Source organism: Camellia sinensis, chromosome 14 (assembly GCF_055761805.1).
Source record: "Camellia sinensis isolate YWXY chromosome 14, ASM5576180v1, whole genome shotgun sequence".
NCBI lineage: Eukaryota > Viridiplantae > Streptophyta > Magnoliopsida > Ericales > Theaceae > Camellia > Camellia sinensis.
In genome coordinates, this window is record NC_138974.1 from 121283485 (window position 1) to 121307943 (window position 24459).

At 34.9% G+C, this 24459-nt stretch overlaps 1 protein-coding gene across 1 annotated transcript; it reads right to left on the minus strand.

Annotated features, from left to right (window-relative positions):
• Positions 1-23136: 23136 nt before the first annotated feature.
• LOC145807270 (uncharacterized) lies at positions 23137-23868 on the minus strand. The gene has a single exon (XM_082905228.1). It carries the CDS (start codon positions 23866-23868, stop codon positions 23137-23139), a length of 732 nt encoding a protein of 243 aa, XP_082761354.1.
• Between the last annotated feature and the right edge of the window lie 591 nt (positions 23869-24459).

Consider the following 24459-nt stretch of genomic DNA (forward strand, 5'->3'; position numbering starts at 1 on the left):
TCTATAAGAAAATTTTTAGGACTAAACAGTGCATAAGTTATTAATTTAGGATTTATTGGTGGATCCCTTTTTTTTATTTACTTTTTGTTTCATTTCAAGTCTAAAACGGCGGCGTGGCGGCGTGATTTTGTGGTTTGTTCAAAAAAATAAAATTAAATAAAGGGTTTATTATACTTTTACCAAACAACCCCTAAATAAAGGGTTTTGGTTTTCTATTTTTTTTTAGAAAAATGGTTGGGAGCACTAATTAGTGCTCCCACTAATTAGGTGGCAGTGGGTCCCGCCATGAATGATGTGATGTTTTGGTCTTGGAGTTGTAATTTTTTTTTTTATTTTTTTATTTTTTTAATGTATTAATGCTATTAGTGGTGATATTTTTAGTGGGATGAATCATTGTTGTTTTTTTTATTTACTTTTTGTTTCATTTCAAGTCTAAAACGGCGGCGTGGCGGCGTGATTTTGTGGTTTGTTCAGAAAAATAAAATTAAATAAAGGGTTTATTATACTTTTACCTCTTTAAATAATGTGATTTTTATTGATAAATTCTATTAAGAAGTGTTTTAACTTAAGAAGTTTATGAAGAATTTTTTAATTCATTTGGCCTCGTTTGGCAAGTAATTGTTTTAGTCTAAAAGTTAAAAAATTACTAAAAGAATTAAAAAGCCATAACATATACCAAAAAATTAAAGATTCTATTTTCTTTTTACTTTTCGCACATCTTTTCGCAAAAAGTCACCACAAACTTACTAATTTTTTTTTATCTCATATTTAGCCAAAAAGTCAAAAAATTACTAAAATAGTATGTTCTCAAACGAGGTCTTAGTCTCATGTATTTATAGTTTTATTCCATAAAGCCTTTTTTTTTCTTGATTTATACTATTTTGTTAGACTCTTGTACCCTTATATTTACGATGGTGCTACATGCACCAATTAGTATACTAACTGGTGTACCAACATTAGTTATGACATTATTATTGACCCCACTCATTAATCATATTACAAATATCAAAAATCTCTTAAATTATGCTACATCATCAATTGGTACACTAGTTAGTGTACAAATTGGTACATATAGCATTATTCTTATATTTAATATTGATATTTAATGTTAATATTTAATGTTGGGGGAGGAAAGTGGCGCGAAAGGACCAAAACATATGAAATTTCATACACAAATTAAATAACATTGATGTTATTATTTTATATTATTATATAATGTGAATATATTTTGAATTGACAACACATTAAAAATATTGTGAATATTCTCTTTCATCTGATGTGAATATATTTTTAATTGACAACACATTAAAAATAATGTGAACATTATCTCTCATCTAATGTAAATGATCACAACATCATTTCGAATATTTTTCTCTCATCTAATATAGTGATGTGAACGTTCACAACATGTGAACCTTATTATTTTTAATTGACAACACATTAAAAATAATGTTCATTATATTTTTAATTGACAACACATTCTTATTCACAACATGTAGTGTTGTTAACATTCTCTCTCATAGTGATGTGAACGTTCATATCCGTATGTTTTAGTATGAATATTCACATCATGTAATTGACAATACAATGACAAAACTTCATTTCAAGTTAAGGCTTGTGGTTGTATAATTTGATGCAATGCTGGTGTGAACCTTAACATCACATTTTTCACAACATCATCTGATGTGAACATTCACATTCACATTATTAATAAAGAACCATATTTAATTTTTTGTGTGTAATATATTTCAACATTAAATAGTAGTGTGTAGTTAATGGATTTTTTTGGAGTGAAAATATAATGACAATCAATATTAAATATCAACATTAATGGGGACAGGAGCGATTTAGGGTGTTTTAGTCTTCTTACCTCAAATAGCACCTAGTGGAATAGTTAAAAAAAAAATATGAATTGGATGGAATAAAACTCTAAAAATGAGATTTATCAAAAAAGCTCTCTTAAATAATTGTCAAATTACTTATTTTCTTTTCGAACTATCAATTGAGTTTATTCGATCCTTAAAGCATATAAATTAAAATCTATTTAATTTATATACTATCGATTGAATATATTAGAATTTTAAAATATTTTATTCAAACTTATTTTTGTTTGAATGTTTAAAAACTAAATAGATTTTAATTCATATACTATGGGGACTTTACAACGTTTACAATCTTACTTTTTGTTTTTTTTTTAAATGTGTTTTATTTCGTTGTATATTTAAATTAGTGTTAGAGTTTGGTTTCTAAATCTTGCTAATAAAATTATAATGATTGTTAAGTATAGGAAAATTTACGAATAAATCGCATTTTGTAGAATGGTGATTCGATTAGTCCCAAGAGTTTTCTTCTAGACCAATCAGTCCCATTAATTTTGGAAAGGTAGATTTAATATATTATTTAAAAATTATATTTACGGTTATATCCTTATTTCTATTATATATATATATATATATATATTCATTTGTGCTAGAAAGGTAAGATACACAATTTATGAGAATCAAATTTGGAATAAATTTTTATATGAGAATCATTTTTATTTGGAATGACTTGAAAGTTAATTTTTTTTAAACATTTCAAAAAGGAACATAAAAATGACCTGAAATATGAGATTTTTCAAACATTCTAAAAGGATGTGAGATTCTTCAGATATTTCAAAAGGAGTACAAAAACTCCCTAATAAGTTTGGAGCAAATGTATAATTTCAATCTAAAACACTCAAATGTAACACTTCAAAAAAACTCTTAAGTGTACATTTTCCAAATGTAACACTCTAAAAAAAAAAAAAAAAAACTCCTTAGTATAACACTCCGATATAACATACAAAAAAAATTTCTTACTGTATTTTTCTCAAATGTAATAATTCAATGTAACACTCCAAAAAAAATGTGTGAGATTCTTCAAACCATTCTAAAAGAAATACAAAAATTCCTTAATAAACTTTGGATAAATGTATAATTTCAAACTGTGAGTGTTACGTTTGGAAAAGTACACTAAGTAGTTTTTTAGTGTATTACATTAGAGTGTTATGTTCGAAATTATATTTATTAGAGTATTACGTTTGGAAAAAAATATACTAAGGAGTTTTTTAGTGTGTTACATTAGAGTGTTACGTTATTAAAGTATTACATTAGAGTGTTATGCTCTTATACATAATGTGGGATTTCTTCTAGAAGGAGAGAAAATCTAAAACCTCTATAGTGTGGATTACCCAAATGTGTAATTTCACATTTGGAGAAATCCACTTTTATCCTTTAAAAATTAAATTCAAATGTGTAAGTGACTACCTTTTTGTATGATTTTCACTTTAATGAGACCTTTGGATTCATAAGGAAAAAAAAAAAAAAAGGACTAAACAGTTCACCAGATCATATTTTGAGATTTATTAGTGGTTCACCCTTAAATATATTAAAGAAGTAAAACTAGATAATTTAAATAATAACATTTTGCTACAAGTAATAATAAAACGACATAATACATTAATTAAATTACGAAAACAAGTTAACGAAAAATTTAAAAATAATAAATTATAAATGAAATCTGGTATATTATACGGGTAAGTAGTAGAAGATAAGTAAAAAAATACTTTAAATAATTACCATTATGCCTCTAAAGGAAATGCACCATAATAATAGACGCCCACTTTTCAAAAACAAAATAAAAATTTAAAGGTTTTTTGAAATAAAATTTTAAATAGGTAGGATTTTTTTATTAATTTATAATACTTATAAGTTTGTATTTTATTTTTGTAATCCTTATTAGGACTAAATGGATTTTTTTTTGATCGGCAAAAGAAATCTTTATTGATGAAACATACAAAGTATGATAAAGAATATCAATAAAAAGGAGCTTGGAGCTAACACAAGCTCCAAGCTCCAGTTGGTGAGAAACCAACAGGCAAGCAAAAGAAACAAAACTGACAAGAAAAGAAACCAAAATGCAGCCCTAGCTGAGCAGAACAAAGCAAAACAGGCCAAAAGAAGAGCTTCTTCTCACACCAAATTTTTGATCAAACCATTAGCAAGCAAATTCTTAGTCATTAGCATAGCAGACTAATAGATCAATTCAACCAAGACTAACAAATCAAACCAAGACTAATAGATCAGATCAATTCACCAAGCGCAATGTGCATAACTCTGCTACCTAGAGGGTAATGCGAGCATGAGACATGCGCAAACCACTACTACCATGAACATTATCAATACCTGACAACAAATACACCTCATGAACGAAGGCAATGCCTCACACCTGAAATGTTAAAGAGGAGATCATTAATAGAGAAGTGGAATTCCTTGAAAGAGGACTTTAACCAAACTGCAAGCCTTGTGATTATGAGTTCCTGCAATATCTGTATGTTTAGTTGGGAGGCTTGAAAGAGGCACTCATTTCCGAGCTTCCAAATGGACCAAAGAGTGACTAGTGGTATGGTACGCCAAATTCTCCTCTCATTTTTCCTGTAGGTGTACCTTGTCTACCATTGCAGCAGACCTTCAACAGAACTAGGAACCACCCAAAGTGCCCCCTACCATTGTAACAGCCCAGTCCAAATCCTCCACACCATAGGGCAATGGATCAACACATGATGAATTGTTTCCTGTTGTGCTTTGCAAAAAAGACATGAGATAGAGGCAGACCTATCTACCACACCAATCCGTTGCAAGAACACAGATGTTTTAACCTTGTGTTTCCATGCGAGCCAACCAAAAAATTGCACTTTGAGAGGTAGGTAATTGAGCCAAACCAAACTACTAGAACTAACAGTGTTTCCAAAGCCAAGATTAGTGTAGTTATATAGAATGGATACAAGGGACTGCCCAGGTTTTGATGCTAACCAAACTGCACTGTCTTTTACACCCAGATTCAAAGAAGGTGCTACTGCTAAGATGTCAAGAAGTCTAAGAAGCTCATCATTTTCCCATTCATAAAGAGACCTCCTAAAGGTGAGCAACCAATTGTCAGTTGAGTTATTCACAAAATCCTTAAGTGATCCCTCCTTATCATTGGACAATTGAAAAAGCCTAGGGACTCATCTTTGAGGTAAAGAGCTCTACACCAGTGATCATACCAAAACTTGATTCTACAATCATTCCCAACTTTTAATTGTAAGTTACTAACATAGTACAATAGGAGAGACTCTTGCTGATCAGCTGCTGCCACAATGCCACCCCAGATTTTAGAGAAGATGTTGCTTCAGCTGAGGTTTAAAAGCCATGTGTAGACACCCCATTTTGACCGCCCTTTAGACTTGGGCCCCACTGATTGATCACTCGATAATGAAAGTTATGCTGTGCAAACGTTCAATTTCTTCAGTAAGAAGAGCTCTAAATCCCAACATTACACCCCATTTTGGACGAAAACTATTTTTGACCAAAATTATTTTAGACCTTAAAACCCTTTCTTTCAAAATATTTTTGAAAATATTTCTACGATGTTCCAAGGCTTGCATTTCGTTAAATGTTGCACTTTTCGGTAAACTGAGTAAAGACAAAGTGGAAATAAATGGAAGAGAGGTGAAATCTTTGAAAAAAAATTTAAACATCTTATTTAGAGGTTTGGAGTTGAAGAAATTAAGAGTGGAGGGAAGAAAACTAGTTGGAGAAGAAGTTAGGCTTGAAACCGTTAAGAGAGAACTGGGCAGTCTCACTAAATATGGCCTATCCTTTTTGTACACTTGGACTTTAGTTGTGAAGCCACCACCATTGGAAAGTGGACTTCCGGGGCTTCATTTTACACTCAAGAATCTCCTAAAGCCGAGTCTGGATGAGAGAGATATGGCTGTTTGAAGTTAGGCATCAATCTGATTAAGCCGAAACTGAGCAACCTTCACTAAAATAGACATATATCTTTTCACACTTAGAATTTAGATGTGAGGCTACCACCATTGAAAAGTAGACTTCTGGGGCTTCAATTTAGACTGAAGAATGACCTAAAACCGAGTCCAGATGAGGGAAATATGCCCATTTGAAGTCAAGCCTGGAGACATGGCCTGCAAGTGGTTGGCAAACCACTATTTTTTTCCTGCCAGCCACCAGTGATGGTCGGCCGGCCACCACTGCCAGCCTGCCAACCATCAATGTAAAAACCAGATATTTTCCTCTAGTTGTTTCCACACTGCTCCAGCTATTCTTTTTTAGATATGTTCAACCAAAGCTCATATATTTCTATATATAAAAGACCTTTCTTCTTGCTTTCAAGGTTAGAAAACATTTAGGAGTGAAAGTATTTTTGGAAAAATCCTCTCTCTCTACAATTCTCTTTCTCTTTTGCAACTTACATAGCTTATGCCCAAACACACCAAACGAAACCTAGAGGACTTCTTGCTGAGATGATTTGGGATTGAATTTGAGCTCTTGAAGCACTTGAGAGTGTGAAATTGGTTGGTTGTAACTTAAGGGTTCATTCTTCTTCAAGAGGTATAACTTCTCTTGCTTTTGTATCATCTTTGCACTACTTTTTTTTCTATCTTTTCTTGCTAATTTTGAAGTGTTTTTCAATTATTTTTATGGGCTGAAGCTTGTGGTTTAAGGCTATTAAAGGTAGAGGGGTTAATCACCCTTCTTTGAACCTTGTTCTCTAAGCCTTTCTACTTGTGTTTCCCATTCTTCATCAACTTTTTTTGAGCTTTTTACCACTGATTTTCAGAGGTTTTCAGAGGCTGAAAAGTGGTTTTGAAGTCCCAAAAATGGAGAGGTTAGCCACCCTTTCTTTGGCTTGTTTACTTGCTTGAATTGCTCTATGTTTTTGTTTTCATTCTAACACATTTTTGTACTATTTTTTGGCTATTTTTGGACTATCAAAACTCTGCATTTTTGGACTGAAACTTGGGTTTTAAGGCCATTAAAGGTTGAGGGGTGTTCATCCTTCTTTGTACCTTGTTTTGGAGACCTTTACCATTGTGTTTCCCATCCTTCTACTATCTGTTTTTGAGCTTTTAAACACTGAATTTCAAAGTTATTTCAGTGGCTAAAATCATATTTTGAAGTCTAAATTTGGAAGGGGTAGCCTTCCCTCCTTGTGTTTTGTTTACTAGCCTAGCATGCTCTATGTTTTAGCCTATTATTTTAGCTTTTGTTAGCTCAATTCTAGCATATTTTAGGACTGTTTTAGACCTATTTTAGAACTGTTCTTAGCTGTTAGTTGCATTTGAGTCTTACATTGCATAGTTGTAGTGTAATAGTCCTCACAAGCATAGTATTTTAGGCCTTTAGACACCACTTGTTTGAGTTGATTGCATGTTTATTGGGCTTTTCATACTTAATTTCAGCACTAATCATCTCTGCAACCTCCCTCCTTTCTTGGCTTTTAATTTTTCTTTGAAAATGGTTTCAAGTCACTTGTTTGCCTAAGTGTGAAATTGAGATTTAATACTTAATGGTTTAATCCCTTAGGGGGTTCATTACCAACGGTATGATATTTCTTTCATACCCAAAGCAACTTGTGTTTTGAGCTCTCTTTCAATTAGAGGACTTTCATTCACCTTTGGACTTAATTGGATTAAAGAATGGTTGGTAAGTTAAAATGAGTAACTAAAACTTAGGATTAAAAGATGAGCAAGATAATAACTGTGTGTTCAATCGGACGTTAATTGAACACATGAAACTTGGACCATTTCATACTTGCTAGTGATGAAATGATCCAAGTCTCCAAGGTCAACTTCTTCCCTTGATCTTTCATGAAAGAGAGGAGGTTTGTGTCTCATTTTGCATTTATTGAACTTGCACATCTTGAATCACAAGCCATCATGCAATGAAATTTCTTGAGTTAATGGTTTGTGGCTTAAGTTCATCACTCCTTGGATTTGTTCATGAAAAGGAATGGTGAGTTATGCAAACAATCTGTGAGAATACCTTCTTTTTGCTCTGTTTGTCCTCTGGTACAACAAGATGAACCAATGCATCAGTGGCCAACTGGTGGTCGGCAGGTGGCCGGCGAGCATGCGCATACATATCTTTCATTTCCCGAGGCGGAACAACAAATTAGCTTAGCTTAATTACTTAGTTAAATTATTAGTTGCAATTGTTTTGTAATTATTTAATTAGTTAGTTGGCTAATGAGTTCATTTGTTGTTGTAATAATTAGTTAATTAGTTTAGCTAGTTATTTATTTTGGCTTGTAATAATTAGCTTAATTAGTTTAGCCTAATTAGCTTAGCTTAGCTTTACTCATTCGAACTCTCATTCGTGAGAGCATGATGTAATAATGTGTATGTTTTCTAACCCCACGTCTTTCTCCCTTTTACTTAATTGCTTTTGATGGTTAGTTTAGGAGCATCATGTTTCAATTAGCATACCTTATGCTTGCATCCATTCATCTTGTATTGCATGCACCGAGGCTCAGCGTATCATTCTAACTACATTGTTGTTTAAATACATTCTTTGAATACGTGTTTAACCGCATGTTATCAAATCAATTCATATGCCATGCTTAGTAGCCGAGCCTATTTTAGTTACATTATTGCATGCGTTGCATTAGACATTTGCCATAGTTAGGAACATGTATTTTTCTAACTCTTTTGTTTTATCTTGGCTCGGAGTTGTAGGTGGGCTTTTAATGCTTTAGCATACTTGCATGAGTGTGAGTGATTTCCATGACTAGCATGCTTGCCATGAGGCTAAATGCTTATTTGATAAACTGCTTGAATGCCGGTGGATGGAGGCTTGTTGCTTGAATTGGAATAATTCAATAAATGTACGTTTTTAAGCCCATTTTGTTTAGTGGCAAATTCGCAAACTTTAAGCCCACTTGAGGTAGCAAAATCAAACCCTTTTCGCAAAACAAACATAAAATTGAATTGTTCAAATTCGGATAATCTAGTCTATATTTGCTCGTGCGCATCACATAGTAAAGCTGTAATACCCCTGTTCTGTACTATGTTAATTGGTCCTTTATATGAGTATGATTATGTGTGCTATTATGTGAAATATGTGTTTTTGAATTTCTATCTGTTCACCGTAGGAATATCTGTTTGATTGTCTACTTTGGAAATTAAATTGAAGGCCTTATCGGCCATAGAACCCGAAATTGATTACACCATTGTGATTAGAGTAATTTTTAAAGCCTACGGTGAAATTTAATTGGAAATTGATTTGGATCAAATTAATTAGATTAAATTATTGAATTAAGTGCCCAATTGTTTTATAATAAAATAATGTGTTGAGTGGGGGCCTTAATACACTCAATTTCTTTCCTTAGCGTCATTTGGACTGATCATAAACTCAAAGAAAAGAAGAGAGGGTCAGCTTAGAGAGAGAGAGTGTAGGACATTGAGGTTTTGGTCTTGAGGCTTGGAGATTTTGGAAGATTACTCAAGAATTTGCTATAGATAGGAAGAATTGAGCCTCTAGGTAAGTGAATCCATGATTTTAATGTGTAATTTTGTGTATTCAAAGTGGATTAATGATCAAGAGTAAGGATTGAAGTGGAATTGAGTTGTTTATGTTGAATTGAAGGTCAATGTATGCATGCATATATATAATTGCAATGAAATTGCATAATCTAGCATGTATTAAGTTGAATATGGAATTATGAGTGTTAAATCATACATGCAAGCATGTTTTTGTTGAGTTTCATGAGAATGAACACCATTTGCATCATCTAGGTTGAGAACAAGGGTAATACATCACATGCATGTACAAATTATAAGAATAGGAGCTATGAATGCATGAATTTGCATGTTGGAAATGAGCTTGGTGTCAATTGGGACATGCATGTGTTTGATTTATGATATTGAGTTCCATATTGATGTAAATGGGTGTTTGTATCATGATAGCATAAAAATATTTGAAGTTTGAGCCATAAAATGTAAGTTGGATTGGTTTGAATGCTGGATTTGAACTCAAGAACTCAGCTGGGAAACCCAAAAAATTGATGTCCACTCGAGTAGGGAAACCGCCGTTCGAGCGTGAAATTCGTGCTCCCAGCATATTTTGCAGACATGACTCCCACTCGAACGGGGAAGTTCACGCTCGAGCAGAGAGCCATGTAGAGAGGCCTTCCACTCGAGCACCAGAGTTCGCAATCGAGCGTAAATTTGTCATATCCAGTACTTTTGTAGGCCTCAAGGGTTCGCTCAAGCGGGGAAGTCTACGCTCGAGCGGGGACCCTGTTTTCTGAAATTTTGAAAATGTATTATGTGTTCTGTTTTCCGTTTCCTTTCACTTCTAAGCACTCTTAAGCATACATTGAGCATTGTAATTGAATTAAAGAGATAAGAATGAAGCCTAAAGAGGAATATGCGAATTAAAGAATGGATTGAATTATTTATGACCCATATGTGTTATGTGACATGTAGGGTCAAGCTCCAGGACAAATCCACAAGTCGATCACTGTGAGTAATATCTTAACAAGATATTTGAAATATACTGTTGTCAAATTGTTTACTTCTATATAAGTTTTGTAAGTTCATTAATTTGAATGGTGGACAACGATTGATATGAATGATTGGGCCCAAGGTCGATTGACATGAATGATTGGGCCGAAGGCCGATTGACAAGAATGATTGGGCCGAAGGTCGATTGATATGAATGATTGGGCCAAAGGCCAATTGATATGAATGATTGGGCCAAAGGCCGATGGACATGAATGATTAGGCCGAAGGCCAATTGACATAAATGATTGGGCCGAAGGCCGATTGACATAAATGATTGGGCCGAAGGCCGATTGACATAAATGATTGGGCCGAAGGCCGATTGATCCAAGTGATTGGGCCAAAGGCCGTCTGCTGTAACTGTTTCAAAGATTGCTTATGTATCTACTTTATTTGATATTATTGACTGGACTTTCGCTCACGCTCATTCATGTACATGTAGGTGAGCCAAGGGACGTCCAGAACCAGCCTCGGTGAAATTGTGAGAAACAGTCAGAGTTTTGAGGAGTCAACCCAAACGTCTCACGCACGAGACTGTCTTCGCTTTTGTCCTTTGTTCATAGTTTTTGTTATGTTGGCGAAAGCATTGGACTACTTTTGTATATAAGTCTTGGGTTCGACTAACTTAAACTTGTATGATCTTGTATGTACAATGTTCTGTGTTGGTACATATTTTGATGTGAGTTATCAACACATAAATATTTAGAACGTGATGGTGTGCATATAAGCACAGCTCTATGGACAAGGTTTTGAATTTGCTTCCGTTTGGCCCCTTTACTTTGATGAGTTTCGTTTTATTTGGTTTGAGACCGTAGGTAATCTCGTGATTACTGGCCGGTTATGGCCTTAACCCATAGGGGTGGGTTCGGGTCGTGACAAAAGCTAGCCTAATAGTCGAAACAAGAGCGCATAATGTACATAAAAATCATATCATGATTAGTAGAGGCCGATCTTTGATCGAGCGAGCGGGGATGCTCAATTCATGACCTTCCCCTCTCATACCTAAGTTTCCCAACTAAGGCAACTTTGGTGATGACGGACACTTGGCCTTTGGCACGAGTCATGGGTTTCCTAAATTTTCCTAAAATAAATATTTAGGTGGCGACTCTATATCTGGCAAAACAGTTCAATTTTGGCATTTTTGATTCAAAATCAATTTTCCCAACGATGTGCTGGATTTGGACTCTTTGGTGTTTATCAATTTCACATTGCACTTATGAGATTAGATTTAGAACCGCGGGAGGCCGAACTGTAGGGCTGTAGACACCCCATTTTTGACTGTCCTCAAGACTTGGACGTCACCGTTTGAACACTCGGTGATCATCCATGTTCGTGTTCGTCTTGAGTTCTCGGAGGTTTCGGTCGCGCGCCTTACCTCAAGACCTCTCGACTTGTTTGTTTTGTGCTTGGTTGTACACCAAACACTTGTGTTTTTTGCTTCTGAGGGCAGGGAATGGCTTGTTGGCCATCCCCACACCTCACTAGCCTCGGCTTGAGGCCACCGGCCCTGTTTTATTGCTACCGGCCAATTTGTTTGGTCGGTCGGCAATGTTTTTGGTCGGCCGGCCATTGTTTTTGGTTAATCGGCCATATTTTCCAGCCGACCCCTTTCCATCTGCTTTTGACAGATATTTAGTGTCAGTTGGCACGCACAATTATTCCCCTCCATACACGTGTATGGAGGGATTTGCCTCTTGTTTAGCTTCTCTTGGAAGCTTGAGGATTTGAGCCTCTATAAAGAGGGAGCTCCTCCTTCCTCCTCCAGGGTTCAAAAAAATTAGGTTAGAGAGCTTAGATAGAGTTTTGTATCTATACTCCCTTATTTGACTATATTTTGTGCCCTAAAGGGGTGTTTATTCTTAGTTTTGTACTAAGATACCTAGTGTTACACCATCCTTGGGTTATTAAGGCTTTAAGGAGTTGTTGTTAGGGTTCTTGGGCTGGTTTTGATCCAAGGAAGGTGTTGGAGTGGTGTTCTTGAAGAGGTTCTTCAAAGGTGAGAACCTACCTTCTTTATTTCCCATTTTTGCATAAGCTTTTAGCCTATCTTGCTTATTGTTTTAAGCTTCGACTATAACTGATAAAAGTTCTGATTTTATGTGTTTTAGAACTTTGTTTGAGGTCACTTTGAGGTTTGGGGTTGTCTCCCCCCTCCAAGGCCTTGTTAGGCCTTGTTTTATGCCATACCTTTTGGCCATTGTTTTGGTCTTTGCATGACCTCTCTACCACTGAAATCCAGAGGATTTTCAGTGGTGGAGAGACGGTTTTGAAGTCCTAAATAGGAGAGTGTCATCCCCTCTCCTTGTTGTCTTTAATGCTTGCATAAATGGCTTATGTGGTAGCATGTGTGTTTAGTTTGTTTTAGCTCCATTTCAGCATGTATTAGGCTTTGTTTTGCCATGATACAACTCTGTTTTGAGTTGGTTTAGACGTGCCATGTATGCTTCATACACTTGTCTTGTAATCCCATGATTTGGCCTTAATATGCATTGTGTTGTAACATGTGTTTTTAGCATGATTTTGGCTCAATCCCATGAAACTTTTAGGCTTGTTGTAGCATGCTGGAGCTCTGATTTTGGTTGTTTTGGTCATCCATGACTTACTTTGTATAGCTACCATGTAATCTAGCTTGTTAGCTTTGAGTGTCCAAGTTGCTAGCATGCTCTATGTGGATCATTTCAGTGGTTTGGGATCATTTAGAATGTTATTTCAGTCCATGTTCCATGCTTGTATGCTTGCATTTGCCATCCCTTCAATGCTTTGAAGAGTTGTTGTTTTGTGCTCCATGTTTGGACCATTGTGTATGTCTCCATGATTAGGTCATTGAGATGCCATCTAAGCGGGTTTTTGGGCTCGTTTTGACATGTCATAACTCTATTTTGGGTTGCTTAAATCATGCCATGTTTGGTTGTATTAGGTGTAGTGTAACACCTCTTTGATGGCCTTGCATGTCTCATGATTTTGTCCCTTTGTTTTAGCTTGTTTTGGCTTTGGTCATTGCATGTTTTAGGCTCACTTTAGCTTGATTTAGGACTGTTTTGGGTCATACTTGCCATATACTCTTTGTTTTGTGTAGTTTTGGTTCAAGTCCCTCGACTAGTCTTACGTTTCGGCCTTGAGCATGCCATGCTTGACTTGTTTATGTGATTTGGCATCACTCCTAGCTTCATTTCAGGGCATGTAATGTTGTCACATTTGCATGCTTTCCTTTCCTTTTAAGTGCTCTTAAAATTTGCCCGTTCATGCTTAAGTATTGGACCATTAGCATGCATGTTTGTATGTGGTTTTGTCCCTTATCCCTTAGCATTTTGGCCACTGTTTTGGACCTATTAGAGAGCTGTCCATCTCGGTGTAAGACCATCCCCGCATGTTGTTGCATGCTTGCCTTGCATGTTGTTGTATACTTGGCCTATTAACATGTTGTTGCATGCTTAAGTGGTAGTGCATTTGGCATGCATTCTTTTGGTTTTATGTTGCTTAACATGTTGTTACATGTTTGCCTTACATGTTGTCACATGATTGAATGAAGTCACATGCTTGTTTGCATACTTGTCTTTGCATATTGTTATATGCTAATTATCTTGTGTAACATTGTTGCTTGTATGCTCATTTTGCACTAGTATGCTCGCATGTTTAGGTTGCATAGCATCGAGCATGCATCCTTTGCCTCTTGATCAATCATGATAGAGGTTGGGGCCCCTTACGTGTTATGTGTATTTCATTCCATATTGATTTGCACACTTGGCACCTTGGGCCATCCTGCATTGAAATACGTGATTGATGGCCCGAGGGTCTAGAACCATACTCCTCTAAGTCTCAAACATGCTGAGGAGGGTGGTGGTGCATAAATTGCTTTGAAAATGCATTGACATGCTCTGTTTGTCCTCTGCTACAGCAAAACAGGATTCTGCAGAAAGAGATGGCCGGTCGACCACCTTCAGTGTCGGCCAACCATTAATTGTTAGCCGATATTACCACAAATGGTCGATGACCAGTTCCCCATGGCCGGTGGCCTTACCTCTTGGTCGGTGACATCCCATAGTTCTTAGGGAGTGATTCTGAAGCTTCCTTGGGACTTGTGAAGTTTTCAGAAGTACAGATCAGTGTAAACAGAGGCAGCATGAGTATGGCAATGGATTTTTGAGCGGAGCCGAGCGTGCACGCATTCATCCCTCTTCCCGAGGCCTCTTTACTGCTTTCTTAGCCTAATTAATTCATTTAATCAATTAAGTATTGTGTAATATTTAATTAGTTTGTTAGTTAATTAATTTGTTTTATTCTTTCGGTCCCTCCCTCGAGAGGGCGCAATTGTGTAATAAGCGTGCGTGTGTGTGATGCATCTCTTCCAACCCCCACTTCTTTCTCCCTTTTATTTAACCGCTTATGATGGTTAGTTTTAGGGCATATTTGATGTAGCATACCTTATGCTATGCATGTTTACATTCATTCGTATTGCACGCACTGGGCTCGGCGCATCATACTAATTGCATAGCATTTTAATTCCAACTTGAATACGTGTATCGAGTTGTCGCATTCCACATGCCATTCTTAGCTTAGCCGAGCCTATTCTAGTTGCATTTTGCATGCGTTGCATTAGCCATCTTAACATAGCTAGGATCATGCATTTATTACTAACATGTTCCTTGTTTTGGCTCATGGTACACTGTGAGTGTTTATGCTTTAGCATCTTGCATGTATGTAAGTGTTAACATGACAGCATGCTTGCCATGAGACTATGTGCTTATGTGATATAACTGCCTGAATGTCTGTGGGAGAAGGTTGGATTGCTCGAATTGGAATAATTCGTCGAAACCTGTGCTTTAGCCTACTTACGAGTAGCAAACTTCAATCCATTTTCAAAACAAACGGATATGCGATACTTTGTTCCAAATTAGGCAATCTAGTCTATACTTTTATGCTGTGCGCATCACATAGTAATTTTAGGTTAATAACCGGATTAAGAACGCATAATTTTTTTAAAACTCGATATCATGGTTAGTAGAGGCCGATCTTTGATCGGGCGAGCGTGGGTGCTCACGAAGTGACCTTCCCCAATCGTACCCAAGTTCCCAAGCCAAGGCAACTTTGGTGATGACGGACACGTGGCCTTAGGCACGAGTCAGGGTTTCCTAAATTTTCCCAAAAATAAAATATTTAGGTGGTGACTCTGTATCTGGCAAAGCAGTCCATGTTTGGCATTTCTTTCTAAAAATCAGTTTTTCAAAATGATTTGCCGGATTTGGACTCTTTGATGATTCATCGGTCTTGCATTGCACTCTGCGAGATTAGATACAGGATCGTGACATTGAGTCCGAACTGTAGTAAGCCCCAATGACAAAACGGGATTCCTTCTCGGGACGTTCGGGGACGTCTACAAGGGCTTTCTTTCAACCTTCTGAAAGGGGTCACGAAAAAGGCGAGCTACACCATGCCCTTCCTTGAAATTTGTATTTATTACATATGACCCTCTTCCATAAGGAATCATGGTCAGAAGTAAACCTCTACCACCACTTGAGTAAAAAGCACATATTCACATCCCTAATTCTTCTGATGCCCAGCCCATCTTGTTTTATGCTCTTTGTTACCTCTAACCATTTCACAAGATGGATTTTTCTCTCCAGATCTGAGCCACCCCATAAAAATGAAGCTTGAATTTTGTCTATCTCCTTAGCTATTCCTTTAGGTAACGTGAACATAGACAAGTAATACACTAGCAGGCATGACAACACTACTTTCACCAAGGTCAATCTCTCTGCAAAAGAGAGAAACCTCATTTTCCAACCAGCAAGCCTTAGTTTGAATTTTTCAATAACTGGCTTCCACATCCTCTTTCTTCTTGGATTAGCACCGAGAGGCCATCCTAGGTACTTAACTGGTAAACTTTGAGTCTTGCAATTCAGCAGGGATGCAAACTCCTCAAGAGCAGAGTCAGAGATACCAACCCCACAAACCATACTCTTATGATAGTTGATTTTGAGACCTGATGCTACTTCAAAACACTTGAGGATCCTTTTCAAACTAAGAGCTTCTGATAGCTCAGCTTCACATAATAGAAGAGAGTCATCTACAAATTGATGATGGAAGAGCAGAACTTGATTGTTCCCAATTTGAATTAAATATTTTGGAAACTTAATAGATTCAATCAATAGTTTAGAAACTAAATAGATTTTGATTCATGTACTATAACAACTTAATAGATTTAATCAATAGTTTATAAATTAAATAGATAATTTAACAATAATTTAAAAATATAAACGGTAACAAACCCATAAAGCAATTCTAAGGACACAAGGAAATGACATAAGGAAAGACATAATATAATTATGAGGACACAAGGAGATGACTCACTTTTTATTATTATAATATTCTTACAAAAGAAATTACAGTTATATTATTTGTACATTAAGATTTTAAATATTAATTATTTATAAAATTATTACTTCTTCCATTTCAAAATATTAGTTCCTTATTTTATTTTTTATTGTTCCAAAATATTAGTCCATTTTTAAAATTAAGGAATAAAATAAAATGAATTTACTATTTTGCTTATCAAGGTATTAACTTTCAAGCTTTCCTTTTACGTGTTCACCTTACTTTGTTTGTTGCGGATATTTTTTAAATATTTTAATGAGTAGATAAAAAGCGTAATCTCTCACTCTTAGGCTGTGTTTGGTTCATAAATTTTGGAAGAGATTTAGAAAGAAAAAGTAAAAAAGTAAATGAAATGTAAATAAAATATATCACATTTCACATACGTTTCACACACATTTTTTCTTTTCCTTTTCAAATTTATTCTCAAATCTATGAACTAAACACAACATTAGTGAATAGTACTTTATTTATATCACTATTCTCAAACATTTAAAAAATTAAAACCAGGAGATAAAGAATTTATGAAAGTGGGAAACAAATTTTTATAATACTTCGAGATTATAATCAAGTAAAGGGTTGTTTTCACAGCATAATACTGTGACAACATCGTCCCCAATCCCATTAAGTATAGGCCTTTTTAGTACAATTTTTAATAAGTTAGAAGTTAACAATTAGGAAACAACCGTTGAATATATTTCTTGTTTTTAATAAGTAGTTTTTTTTTTTCCTTCAATTTATTCAAATTATTTTTGCCTTATAAATTAAAATATAATTTTTTTTTTGAAGATGGAAATCAAATCATAGGCTGTGATGATGAATCTGATTATGGATAAAAATATAAGTTATACCAAATACTTTTATGCATTTTCAAAATAAAAACAAAAACAAAAAAATAATTATAAATAATTTTATATACTGCAATAAATGCATCTATAAATTTCATTTTCAAGAAAGAAAAATCTTTAGAAAATTAAAAAAAAAAAATTAGAGATTGACTCTTATAACAAAATAAACTGAGTTTTTAATTTTATCAATTTAAACTATAATTGTTTGATTTATTTTTAATCTAAACCATCATCTTATTTCTATTAAGTAAAACTAATGAAAAAATATGATATTTTAATCATAAAAGTCAATGTAGATTTATATAAAATATCTAAAATAATATTTTTCATTAATTTTATTCGTTTTCCGTTAATTTTACTTAACGGAAATGGACTGATGGTTTAAATTTTTTTAAAAAAATTAGAATTTAAATTAATAAAATTAAAAACCCACAATTTATTTTGTTACAAGAGTATGAGATTTTTTTTACAATTTTCCAAAAAATCTAACCACATCTCTTCCTCTACCCAATTCTTTTCTTGACCATGCTCAAGAAAAAAAGAAAGAAAAATCTAACTACAACTCTTCCTCTATCCAATACAAAACAACGCTTTTCTTGATCATGTTATCCTCTATGCATTTATTTCATTAGTTTTCTTAAAGTTGTGTTTGATTAGAGAATTTGAAGAAAAAAAATAAAAAGAGAAAAAGAAATGCAATCTGATTTTTTGTTTGATTATAATAGAAAACTCAAGAGGGAAGAAAGTGAGGGGAAATGGAATCCCACTTTTTTGTTTTTTGAGTTCACTTAGGCTATATCTTTCTCTATTTCCTAACTCAATCAAACATAACTTGAAATTCCAATCCTTTCAAAATTTTCTCATTTTCTTTTGTATTCCATTGTCTTTATCATGCTCATTGGGACATTGTTGGCCCTTCTATGTGCAAGTTTACTAAGACCTATTTTTCTAATAAAAGTGTCACTTCATATTGTCAAATACATTCTGATTACTCTTATTCCGAAATTGGACAACCCCGAATCCATTTGCCAAATTAGGTCCATTAGCGTTTGTAATGTTCTTTATAAACCAATTTAGGCCCATTCACCTACCTTAACTGCAATTTTCTTTGGGGTGACACTAAAAACAATAAGAAAGTCCACCTTGTGAACTAGGAGATTATATGCAAAAGCAAGAAAATGGGAGGGCTTGGCCTAAGAAAAGCCAAAACCCATAATATGGCTCTTTTGTCGAAGTTGGGTTTGAAAATCACGAACAATGAGGACTGCCTTTGGGTTAAAGTCCTAAAGGAGAAGTACCTTTCTAAAAGCAATTTACCTAATCATTCCCCTAAGAGAAAGCTCTCTCACATTTGGAGGGGCATTATGAAAACTAGAGATATTCTGAGGAAGGTATTAAATGGTGTGTTGGTGATGGTTCTAGCATTTCTATTTGGCATGATTGGTGGTGTGGTGAAGAGGCCTTAGCTTCATCATACCCTAATCACCTCCTTATGAACTCTGATATAGTGAATAAACTTATGGATGATGAGGTCAATTGGGATATGAACTGTTTAAGTTCTCAAATCCCTAGTGCTGCCCTTGGTTGCGTGCTTAAAGTCATGTTACCTCTCTTTGTTACTTTCCTTGACACTCCTCATTGGAAGGGGTTCATAAAGGGAGGTTTTTCTACTGTGGCTACTGATGGGTCGTTTTCACACTAAAAATAAATCTTTAATAGGACCTTAATTCAATAGAATAATGGTTTAGTTTGGGTATCGATCTACAGGGATTAAAAGACTAAGTTGTTTAAATATTAGAAAATCAATTCTTAATTAATTCAAATCAGATGAATATTTTGATTTTATTATAAAATTAACTGAAAACAATTATTAAACAACAAGAAGATTGAGGTGGAATTGAAGTAGAAAATAGTTTGAGATTTCGAGTCCACCTCTAATCTCATAACAAGTAATTAATACATTGAATTCCATTAAATCAATGATTCGGATAATAATGATGTATTATGGCTACAAGCCTTGATATCATCGTCAAGAGAATGAGCATAATCAAATCGCAGGCACAAATCGTCTACACTAAACTAGGGTTGTAGCACGACTTGTCTTCCTTAAGTATAACTCGTCTCACGCTTTGTTTATACAAACGAATAAAACACTTGTATAACAATATATTTCTCAATCATAAAAATCGAATACATTCATTAGATGAAAACTTTACTTGAATAAAAAATCTTTGAAAGTTATACAATGATTATCCAAAGCAAATCAAAACTAAAGGCATAATTCATTCATACAAATTACTTGAATAGGGCTTCATCTCAATTCCGAATAAAAAGATTAGCCGCTCATGGTTGAGATGGAAAACCTCTTTTCCTTACCTCTTTCCACTTTTCTCTAGAATTCTCAATAACCCTAATGATCAATAGGCTTTTGTATTTATAGACATAGGACACATTTAAATAATACCCAAGAGGCTAGAATTCTCCAAAATAAAAAGAAAATTCGGATAGAATTATTCCTAGCTTTTTTCACTCATCTTGTGGACCCATTTTGACCTAGTAAATGTCAAAAAAGGAGAATTCCTATTTCACACAAAATTGTAACCCTTTAAGTTAGCTTTCCAACACCTTTTGATTTACCTCAATTCGATATCAGATATCAGATGGGAGAGATATGCCCAAAATATAGAATATTGTACATAGTGACTCTTCTAGCGAGATTGCATTAAATCTAACTTTTATTTCTTCGAACTTCATGGGTTGGGCTTTTCTTGCTTGATTAAAATTATTTAGATTCTTCTAAGCCTTCAAAGTTGAATTGGAGCTTAATCTTGGGTTTCAACTATGAAATTAAGTCCAATTTCTACTCATAAGCTCGAGTGACCTACACATACACAAGCATATTAAAATTATCAAGTAACAATGATTAAATGTGTACATTCGATAACTATTAGTTGCCTGTAAAATTGTCTCCAATCAGGTGATTGTAGTATGGACTTGGAGTGGGTTTGGAAACTAAAAGTTTGACAAAAACTCAAAAGTTTCCTTTGGTTGATCCTTCTAAGAAGGCTTTTAACCAATGATCTAAGAGTGAAAAGGGGGTTGATAACCAATGCTTCTTATCCTAGGTGTGGTATTCACACTAAAGACATGGAGCATTTTGTGGATCTAATATCACCAAAGCTGTTTGGGTCAATGTGGGCTATCATTGGTATTCGAAGGACAATCAGTTGCACCTTAATACCTGGCCTAAAAAGAATTTGAAACCTTATTCACAAACTGATCCACTTTGCAATATTGTGTTTGTTGTTTCTCTCTGTCAACTCTGGAAGGATAGGAATGAAAAAGTTCTTGAAAATTCTGATCCTATTTTGCAAAAAAACCTTATTTTTCATACATAATTATGCTAGTGAGATTCAACACGCTTTTCTTTTGTTTGTTACCTCGACCAATCACTCATCTAAACTAATTAAATGACTTACTTCTTCTACAGGGGAAATCAAACTCAATACGAACGGATGTGCATAAGGAGACCTAGGGGAAGGAGGCTTTGAAGGGGTCTTTAGAGATGAAAAATGAGTCTAGCTATGTGGTTTCTTTGGAAAGCTAGAGAAGTGCTATAGCCTTGAAGCTGAAATGTGGGGCACTTACCGAGGCCTCACACTTGTGCTGGAAAAATGTCTCAATGAAATCATCGTTGAGGTAAATTCTACAATGGCTAAAGAATCGCTCACTAAGGGTCCAACAGTTGTTGGTAACATTTGTCTACCATTGATAGGACTCAACATGTTCTCATAAATCCTTAAGTAAGTTTCCTCTTTGTAGTACTAATGCACATACTTTTCTGGTTCTTCACCCATGTAGTTTGCAGCAGGAACAACATGAGCACAAGGAATGCCTGACAAATCTCATTTCCTACATCCACAAGTCCATTCTTTTACGTCCACCTTATATTGCTCACCATATGGGGCAACAACTTCAAATTGGAAACCCCCATTCCATCTAGGAATCCAACTAGATGCATTCACCTTTACCTTCTCTAAAATATGTTGAATCATAGGACATATAGGGCCTTTGTTGTACCTTTTCATTGTTTCCTTTCTTTTTTGAACTGTTTCCATCAACAAAACTCTTATTTTCTCCAACATGGTGACCATAGGTTTATCCTTAGCTTGCAATAAGCTTGAATTGAAACATTCACATTGATTATTCAACAAAATGTCACACTTTAGGAAACTGTTGAAGTGAATTATACTCTAATGGATTGGTGGCCTTTCAGCCAACTAATTGTATGCTGCACAATTATCTCCTTTGATTTTTTTTCCATAACTTTGGTGAATGCAAAAATAATGCTTGCCCTAGTAGCCTTCCATAGCAAATCTTTCAAGACCCTACCCTTATGTTCACCCTTGAAATTGTTGCACAAATGCCTTACACAAAACCTATGTGAGGCATTTGGAAACAGCCCAGCCATTACATTAATTAGCCATTTTTGCTTGTTGTTAGGTTTTTATTCTTGGCAATCCCGTTTGACAAAACTCATTTCAGTTGTAATTTTATTCGTTCTTTTGTTTCAGTGAGGCTATGAGTTTTAGATGCGAATCTAACCTAAATTGTGCCTTGCAGAGAAGTTTGTGGTGTTTATTCTTTCATGTTTGCCACTTCGCTGACTATGTCGGGGATCAAAGTTGTAAAATTGCAATCGAAGTTGGTTTTCTGCTCAAGCGGCCATTCTTGCGCTCGAGCGGAGATGCAATCCGTTCAGAAGTTTCACTCACCTGTAAAAGTACTGGGTGTTTTTTTTTCCCGCTCAAGCAGCTATTCTTGCGCTCAAGCATAGATCCGCTCGAGCGACATTCTTGCACTCCAGCGGAGATCATGGATCTGTTTTCTATAAATATGTGTTTCATTCCGATTTTAGGGTACGGCTTCCAAATCTTGTTTTTGGGTATAAGGGTTTTTATCTGGAGCTTCTTTGCTTGTTTTCTTTTGATATCTGCAAGAGATTAATCATGAATTGAGTGGATCATATCAAAAGGTTTGTTTGTTTTATTTATTCAATACAAAAGAGCGAGTTGTTTTTTGGTGGATTCTGTGAAATTTGGGCTTGAAGTTTTGGTGGATTCTAGAGTGGCTCATCATCGTGGATTCGACATTAACGTTGTGGATTTAATGTTGGGCAAGACAATTTGAGGTAAAGACTGTGGTGGAAAAGGCATATAGGGGTCGGTTCAGTTCAGGCGTGGATTCGTTAGGTAATTGAGAGTACACTTGTGTAATTCCTTTTGTCTTCTTAGTGGATTGTTTTATGGCTTTTGTCGGTAGTTTTTTTTATCACAATTGGAGGCACTCCAATTGTGGTTTTTCCATATTAAAATCGTTGCGTTGATTTGTCTGGCTTGTTTGATTGGGATTGTTATTTACTGGTTAAAATTGATACATAATCACAAATCAATATCTTGGAGATTTCTAGATTTTTCACTTGTCACTTATAAAGGTATAACAATAAGAATTCACAATGTTAAGATTTTGTTCTAACAAATTCAGAAACCACAACTATTTATTCTTCTTCTTCTTCTTCTTCTTCTCAAAAATGGCATAGGCAAATGGAAATATACAATTATTTGCATCTATCCCGACTACAGTTAACAATACTCCACCATGTGGCCTCTTTAAATGGTAACCATCCAGTCCAATGACTAGCCTACAAGTATTCTGAAAACTCTTATTCAATAAACCCCAACACAAATAAAATCTCTTAAACTTTGACACTTGCTCATCCCCTTCATCAACTTTTGGAACTTCTTTCACCTTCATACATACTGTCGTTCCAGGATTAGTACTTTTAATCTCTTCTACATAACCCCAAAGCATTGTAAATTGTTCAACAGCAGTACCCTCAATCATTGTCAAAGCCTTTCTTTTTGCCCTTCTCGTTTTCTTTATGTTAACCTGCACATTGTACTCTGTTGCAATGGTGTTTGTCAATGACTTAATTGGCCAAGTAGCGTTTAACCTTATCCTTTCCCAATATCTCTTCACAATCCATCTACTACTCACATGTGGTACATCAAATGTTCTATTGCATGTGTGTTCATCTACAAAAGTTTTGATCCTATACACCCATTCACTCTTCACAAAAGAAGCATAACAAACCCAAGGACAACCACTTTTGCATTCTGCCCTAACCTTTTGTTTGCCATTCTTAGTAAATGTGATTTGTTTGCCCCACTTAATAGCATATTCCTTTACAGAATCCCTAAATAAATCATGTATCTTGAACTCCATACCAAATTGGAATGTAGGATTCTACATGTCAGTCTCACTAAAAATAGGGCATTTAATCCTTTTGGAATTACTATCTTCATCAAAGGAGTTGTCAATGTTTTTTAGCTCATCAAATGACCTATCTACGCTATGTAGGTCATCATTGTCATCTACATCACCCACAACATCCTTAATACTCCTAAACCACCAAATTCTACATCTTTATCAATATTTTGATCATATAAAGCATCATCATCACATTGCCCATACTTACTGTTATTATATTTTTCAAACTCATCAGAAGAAGAATTTGACTAATTAGGATCATATGCATCACTATCTTTCTCTTCTTTTACTTGAACATCAACAACTACCCCCTTACCCTTACTTCTTTCTACACTTGGCCCTACTTGACTCATTTTGTATATTTACTGTTGGAAAATAATGGTTTTTTAACTACTTTAATGTGAAATTAAAGTGGGACCCAATTGCCAGTTGATGGAGGGTCTAATTGGTTTTGTATTTTCTTAAGTGAGAAGATTACAATATAAAAATAATGAGCCAAAATCATTGAGTTGTGAATGAGAATTGCCTCATAAAGTGGGCATCAAG

Bases quoted from the DNA above. Each gene is read 5' to 3' on its own strand.
- LOC145807270 (XM_082905228.1), bottom strand. From the start codon at position 23,868: ATGGAGTTCAAGATACATGATTTATTTAGGGATTCTGTAAAGGAATAT.